This window comes from Limulus polyphemus, unplaced genomic scaffold (genome assembly GCF_000517525.1).
Source record: "Limulus polyphemus unplaced genomic scaffold, Limulus_polyphemus-2.1.2 Scaffold1902, whole genome shotgun sequence".
Lineage (NCBI taxonomy): Eukaryota > Metazoa > Arthropoda > Merostomata > Xiphosura > Limulidae > Limulus > Limulus polyphemus.
Window position 1 is genome coordinate 154,495 of NW_013667512.1, and position 8,141 is coordinate 162,635.

General features: G+C 34.0%; 1 protein-coding gene across 3 annotated transcripts in view; it reads left to right on the forward strand.

Moving 5' to 3' along the window:
- Positions 1–2,350: 2,350 nt before the first annotated feature.
- The window catches only part of LOC106465308 (2-amino-3-ketobutyrate coenzyme A ligase, mitochondrial-like), a 71,319-nt gene continuing 65,528 nt past the window's right edge, over positions 2,351–8,141 (forward strand). For 2 of the 3 annotated variants that reach the window (XM_022393175.1, XM_022393176.1), the window contains exon 1: positions 2,351–2,492. In XM_022393175.1, coding sequence (XP_022248883.1) covers positions 2,380–2,492 — 113 coding nt within the window. In that variant the 5' untranslated portion in view covers positions 2,351–2,379. The remainder of the gene's footprint in view (positions 2,493–8,141) is intronic. The other variant, XM_013925515.2, reaches the window with a different exon arrangement.

The following is an 8,141-nucleotide window of genomic DNA, read 5'->3' on the forward strand; positions in this document are numbered from 1 at the left end:
AAGCAGCAAACCTCAAACTCCATTCCAAGAAATGTCATTTGTTCCAGAAAGAGGTGCTTTACTTTTGTCACATTGTAAGTGAGCATGGTGTGCAAACTAATCCTGAAAAGGTGAAAGCAGTTGGTGATTGGCCAACACCAGACAATGTGGGAGAGTTAAAAAGTTTCTTAGGATTCTGTACCTATTACCAGAAGTTTGTGAAGGACTTTGCAACTATAGCTGCTCCACTACATGATTTGACTAAAAAAGCCAGAAGTTCGAATGGACAGTTTCTTGCCAGCATGCTTTCAAGACATTGAAAGAAAAATTGGCCTCAGCTCCACTTTTAAAGCTTCCAAGTCCCTCACTGCCGTACATACTGGATTGTGATGCTAGTAATGTCGGAATTGGAGAAGTGTTGTCTCAGAAAGTGGGTGAAAACGAACATGTGGTGGCCTACTTCAGTAGGGTCCTGAGTAGACCAGAGAGGAACTACTGTGTAACATGGAGGGAACTCCTTGCTGTAGTAAAGAGTCAGACATATTTCCATCCTTACCTCTATGGTACCAGGTTTACCATCAAAACAGACTATGCTGCATTACGCTGGTTAAGATCATTAAAGAAGCCAGATGGACAACTGGCATGTTGGATTGGAAAGATAGATCAGTATAATTATGATATTGAATACAGAGAAGGAAAATCTCATGGAAATGCTGATGGACTGAGCGGAAGACCCTGCAAAAATGACTGCAGACATTGCTGCAAAAGCAAGGTTGAACTAACCAGGTTTCATCAATCTGAAGTCAAAGTGACTGAAGAAGTTGATGATGGTGAAGTGAAACCAGGTATCGATATTAAAGCAGAGCAGGAGAAAGACCCAGATTTGAAGCCAATAATTGATTTTCTAAAAGCAAGTGTTTTACGCCCTGCTTGGTAGAATGTGTCTAGCTTAAGCCCTGTGACAAAGAACTAGTGGGCACAATGGGACCAGTTTAAGCTTGAAAATGGTATTCTTGTCCGGAGATTGGAAAGTGACGACCTGGCAAACGGTTATACCAAGAAACTTACGGGAAGTTGTGCAGCCGTGGTCATGATCTCCTTTCTAGAATAACATGACGTGTTACTAGCGTCACGTGACTTTCGCTGTCGTAACAGTATGATAAAGCGAACAGTAGTCATTGTGAGTTTCGGGTAATTTAAGATTCTGTTCCGAGCTAGTGCGTGTTTTGCACTCGTAGAGAGCGATATTATCGAGATAGTGAATCGCTGTGATTTATAGCTTGTATTCTAATTTTTTTTAAGTTTAAAGTGACTATAAACGTTCTGACTGTGGAATTACTGTGTACAAAAAGTTTGTATCGAGAAAGAATTAACTGGTTTAATCAAGAAGGACTTGTATTGCTAAAGTTCCCCAGAAAGAATTTCTACCCGAAATTAACAAACAAGCAGTACGCAGCAGTATGTCTCTTCAGCAGGTGAGACAATAGGCATGATCCATGATCCAACAACGCAGGTACCTTTTTGGGTGGAAAAGCTCTCTGTCATGTCAACGGCAACTCTAGACATATTGGTTCAAACAAGGCTATATGAAAGGCCACCTTGAATAGCTCATTAGTGTAGCCCTCTACCAGGGACTAACCACCAATTGAGGTGTCATATTCTCTGTGAGTGGCTTCCACTTAGAAACAAGGACATTGACAGCATCTCATCCTAGCATCCATCGAAATTACGAGAGGGGGGGGCATTAGTCTGACACAAGTCCCTGAGAGCGAGGCCAGCAGCACAAACACCCGGTATTCAAGGGGAAGGCAAAAAAGGATCTGGATCGGTTTCTGAAAGATTTCAAGCAAGTCACTGACTGGAATGGATAGACTTGGGAGCAGGCTATGCAATATTGGTCGAGCTTAGAGGGTTCGGCCCTCGACAGTGTTGAGCACCTGAGTGAAGATAAGAGGCACACTGGGCTCTTTTTGGGAGCTGTGCCATTTCATTATGAATTTAAGCCCTTACCATCCCACCAGCTCTGACAGTCATGTATGACCCATGCATTTCTTACCAGGGAGCTCATGTGCCACGGCACAAAGGCACAATAGCCAGTTCGCCTCTGGTGAAGATGTGACTCGTATTTCTACTTTATAAACTCAGAGCCCTCTGACGAAATAAAAAACGGATTTATATCTTTTCTTGCATGGATTTTATATTTTCTGTTTAAGAATTATAACTTGAAAGATTCATTTGGAATTTGCCAGAGCCTATTTGTCATTTTATATTTCAAATAAGAATATATATATGTGTGTATTTGTGTGTGTATGTGTGTGTAATCGATTTTGTTTTCCATGCAAAACTCGAATAAAGAGTGAGGAAACGGTAAGTATCTTCTGTTTCGTGTGAATTTAACGCATGGTTAACTTCTGTTACGTGTACGACTGTTGTCTAAAATTTCGATTGCAACTTTTACGTTACCTTCTGGTTGAGATTAAGAATGGCATATTCACATCTGACAAGCTTTTTAGGTAAGTTGATTGCGTGTTTGATATATATTCCTTTTTTATTGTTGTTATTTTATGACTAATTGATTTCATGTTAAATAGATAAGAAATTGAGATATATTAAGTCACTATTTAATTCAACGGATGTTAGGCCTAAGTGAATGTAAACATATGTTTATCAGTAAAACTTGCACAACAGACTAGTATGTGATCGACTCAGTTAAACTTAACAAAGTTAATGGTGAGAGTATAATTATTAAAACTTAAAAATAAGAAAATAAACGTAAATGATATATCTGTACTCGTGTACTGACAGCATCGCCAAAAATTAACACCATACCAGTACCAGTGAAAAGAACTCTGACAAGAGAAATATATTAATTTATTAATGTTATACATGAATAGTAATGAATAGAAATTATTTTTGAGCTGTGGATGCTTTAGCCTTAGGAGTTAATTATTTTCTATGTGTGGTCTCTCCATAACTTGCTAACCAGATTAATAGATGGGATAACATGAATACATAATAAAATTAATACTATAGTATATTTTAATGTTATTGTTAAGAAATCCACTCAGACCAGAGCTTGTACCCATAACCCTTGGCTTACATATGCTTTGAAACTGAAGTTTGTATTGACTGAATTTCCAGGACTCAAGTCCAAAGCAGACTACTCTTCACCTTGCTGTATATAGGTATACAGCAGTGCAGAGGAACAGCTCTGAAATACAAAATTATATCTTGCTATCCATATGTTGTAGTGTGTTTGTGTGTACAAGCATTTCTCACTTAGAGGTGATGCATTATGCTCATGGCTTATGTTGTAAAGCTGTGTTATGCATTGACAGCTTATGATTTCGGGCTGTGTCATGAGTGCTGACAGCTTAAGAAGCTGGGTTGTGTTGGAAGTTCAAGATACTGGGCTGTGCTGTATGTGTTGAAAGCTTAAGATGCTAGGCTGTATTGAGTGTTGCCAGCTTAAGAACAAGATGCTCAACTGTGTTGTATGTGTTGGTGACTTAAGATGCTGGATTGTGTTGGGTTTGTTGGCTCAACAACAAGCCATGAAAAAAAAAGTAAAATTTAAACCCACCTTTGTATTTCAGGTAATCTTAAATTTCCCTTTTAAGTTTGTGAGGTGCTAGCCTCTGCTACTGCGGATGGTAACTCATTTCATAAGCTAATCACCCTGGCCTGTCTCTCTAAATCATAATCTTCTGTTCTTTCATCCTGTTGTTTCATATTTCAGCATAGAGAAATCAGAGACCTTTATCCAATCAGTCTCCCTGATCAGAAAGATAAGGTTAGTAATAAACTGTATGATGAGATCAAGGTTATTATTAATAAGAATACTGATGCAGTACTTATGGAAGGCTTTAATTTTAGACACATTGATTGGGAGTTTATGGAGTCAAGTAGTGAGGGAGAGAGATTTCATGAAGTGATAAAGAATGGTGTTTTATGCCACATTATCACAAAGCTAACCAGGAAGATGCTATTTTAGGCTTATTATTAACCACTAATAAGGACATGGGTGTAAGAGATGAGTTTTGGGAACATCTGGGGAAAGAGTGCTCAATGCATAATTACTTGGTATCTTATTATGTCTTAAGATGACAAAAAAAATAAAATTTTAGTTCTCAACTTTCAGAAAATAAATTTTGAGGCCATGAGACAAGATTTTACATCAATGAATCGGGGATTGAGCCTTTAAAAGATGCTGGTGGCATGGTTTTTGTTGAACATTATGAGAGTAAAAGCATAAACTTGATACTTTGTTGTTAGGTTCTTATAATCTTCATGGGTAGAGGGCAGTTCCCCTCTTGCATTCTCTTACCCCATACATACATACATTTAATGTTCAGACCTTACATCATTTAACAAAGTGAATGCACCTCACCTGATGATGCCAAGTAATCTTGAGAAATGTTATGCATTTTTAAAAACTTAAAAGTGAGCAATTTCAGATTAAGTGACTTAGGCATAAAATTACAAATCAAAAAATATTAATTATTCAAGTAGATAGCTTACTCTAAGCAGAAATGAATATTAGTTACCCCACACCTACTGAAACAGCTTTCTTTGCTGTGCTTACTTGCTAAACACTGAAGAATGCATTTTTAGGTAACAAATTGGTTACAGTTATGTTCTGATATGTATGTTTGAAGTCTGATTATATACTCCCAGAGAGAGAGTATTTAACAGTGTTGTAATTAAAAAAGTGAAAGGTCCAGAAGAATACATATTATAAATAACTAGACCACCGTGATTCATTGGGTCACCCACTATTCAGAGGTTATAAAGAATTTGAGATAATTTAAATAAATATTTCAATCCATTCATGTTATTCATAATTCAAGAAAGGGTATTTGATTGTTGATCGGGAGTAAAAGGAAAGACAATTTCATTTTTAAAAAATTGAAGTAAGAAGTTTCGTAAAGAGCGTGAACGGTAGTGTACTGTAAAATTACTCATGCTAGAAATTTTCATAAAAGTGACCAAAATTATTTATTATCACACAGTCTCTAATACACACCATAGTAACAGTTGGATAATGTCATTATTTCTTATCACACAGTCTCTCATATACACCATAGTAACAGTTGGGCCCATTGGGTCACCCAATATTCAGAGGTTATGAAGAATTCAAGCTAATTTCAATATTTAATGTAACTTGTTTTATTCTATTTTTATTCTCATTTCATTACAACTGTGGCACTATTGTGCATCATTTTTGCTGTATTAAATTACAGACAAGCAAACAATCTCAGTGTTTTAACAGTATTTATATATATATATAGATAGATGGATAAACTGATATATGGCGCCATCTAGTGTACCTAAATTTATCTAGACATTTTCATAAAAGTGACCTGAAAAATGGCGTTAACTCAGTAACCTGTTGCCCAATTTTAACAAAACTTGTTTTATTCTGTTTCTATTCTCATTTCATTACAAATATGGAGCTATTGTGTGCCATTTTTGCTGTATTTAATTACAGACAAACAATCTTAGAGTTTTAGTAGTATATAGAAGATTTCTTTTTCACCAAGAAATATTTAATATATGTATCTAGTCATTCAACAGTTGGTCTGCTGTATAATATTGAATAATGAATTCAATGAAATTTCATAATATTATTCACATACCTAAATTAGTTTAGGTTCTGTATGATAGAGTAAAACAGACTCAAAACCCCATAGATACATATCATAAATACATATATTTTCATGTAAGTTTTTGAGGCCAAAACTAATAAAGTATTTAAAATTTGATACATTTATGGATAATGCCTGCACTCAAATAAGTTGTTTTATCAATATATAAGTACTTTATTTCCTACATATCCAAAATATATTTTTATTCAATTTCTCACAAAGTATGGAGTATGTTTAGTGGCAGCAGTAAACATTTATAAGTAATACAAGATAGATCCTGTAAAAGGAAAGTAAGCTGAATGGATATGTTACTGTAGTAATACTGGTCTATGTATAGAGTACCTTCATGAAATTACTACTTTCTATTATGAAATATTTCTACAAGATTCTATAAAGTGATATGTAGTTAATGTTAACAAATATTTAAAGTTAAATGGATGAATCATAATTGTTATTGTGCAGAAGTTGGCCAATAAATTCAATCATAACTTTAAGGTACTGGACTCTTTATTGGTACATAATTTGCAATGATGCCCAGTGTTTTATATACTGATTCATTACTTACACATCACACTTGATTTCTCTGGAAGAGTCATAAAAACCAAAATGCATTTATTCAGATAGAATAGTTTGATACTTTTATTATGATGAGGGTGATAGGGGGGCATGAGGGTGAGGGTGTGCCATGAAACTTTATAAGTGTAGTAAGTGTTGGTATAATAAGCCTAAAGTAAAAATCTAGTGTGGGATCACCTAGTCTAAAGCCAAATGCATAAAATTTATCATGAAAGTCAAAATATTGATTCAATTTTAAACTTAAATAGTTTCTGAATTAAACTATTTTCTGTTATATCACCAATGTTTTTAATAAAAAACAAACTTCTTTAATGAATGGAGACTCTAAATTAAGAAATCAACAGATGTATTTCCAGTTTATTGTTTATACATTTCATTTTATACTTTCAGTACATAGACAAACAACAATATTAGGTTATGCTTTTGCTGCTAAGCGACATGACATAAAAGCCGTTGTTGGAACGTAGCATTACCAAAATGCACTGGCTTTTCTATATATTAGAAATTGTTAATCTAACTGATTTTTAACCAATAATTATTCTATGAATATGTCATGAATTCATTTCATTAATGATCTTAATTTTGATTGGTTCACAAAGGAACTTACTGATGTTTGACTGCCTTCACTGCACTTTTCTGCCTCTTTGTTGGTCAAGCTTGATTTCATGAAACTTATTTATTTCAGTTAGCTATGAAATGTGAGGTTAAGGTATACTATGGAGTGGGGGGGTAGTACTTGTTCCATCATTTTTGACAGACTATATGCTAGTTTTATATTAATAGGTAGTCTTCATTTAATATTGTGTAGTCTATACTACCATAATGATTAATTTCTATTACAATATTTTATAAACCAAATATTGTAATATGAATTACAATATTTAGTTTATAAAATAGCTCTAACCTTATTCCAGTATTATCCCTCTTACTTAAACATTACAACAACTTTCCTTTGACTCGCCAGTATGGTACAATATGTATTTTTTTAACTTTCTTACATATTATGCTCTGTTTTTGACCAGCATTGTGTTAGTAATTTACTTAATTGCATGAAAAACTGATTTTTTACTTAATAGAAATTTTCATTTTATGAGTTATTTACTGAAAACACAATTATGTTAACATGTTAATATTATCCAAGTTTTTCTGTTGAATATCACATATTAAATTTATATCTAAAGATATCATATCTGAATATTTCAGTTTCTTAATGGTTTTTTTTATGATTGTTAAATACTGAAAGTATATCTGAAAGTTAAAACATATATTCACCTTACATATAGCATTAAAAATTAAGTTGTGAATTTGAACAACGATTGTGCACCAGTTTATCAACAGAATAATTGTATACTTAAAGAAGTAGAGTATAAAACATAAAACAAGTATTTACAATGTGTTCATTTATGTATGAATAATTGACTACATGTGTGAAAAATTGAAAACTAAACTATGAAACTAATGTCAAATCTATTAGGTTGTCAAGAAATTAATGACACATTTTGGAACGATTTCATTAACACCCCCCCAAAAAACGTACATCACATATAGTAGTTAAACGACCTTCCTAACATCTCGTCTCGTTAGTGTAGCTTATATAATGTGTAAAGTTTAGTATACTCTAATCCCTTACAGTGATGGCATACAATAAGACACACATTTGGCATGTAATGCTGTTTGAATACAAGAAGGGAAACAATGCCTCTGTAGGTACAAAGAATATCAAAGAAGTTTATGGAAATATTTTGCATATTCATAAAAGTCAATGATGATTCAGCAAATTTTGTTCAGGTGACTTAAGCCTTAAAACTGTGATGGCAACGGCCAACATGTTGGATTGATATTCATGCTCTGAAGCCACTTGTTGAGTCTAACCCAAGGCAACACACTTGTGAAATGGCCCTGAAATTGCATGTTTCTCATGAAACAATACTTAAACAT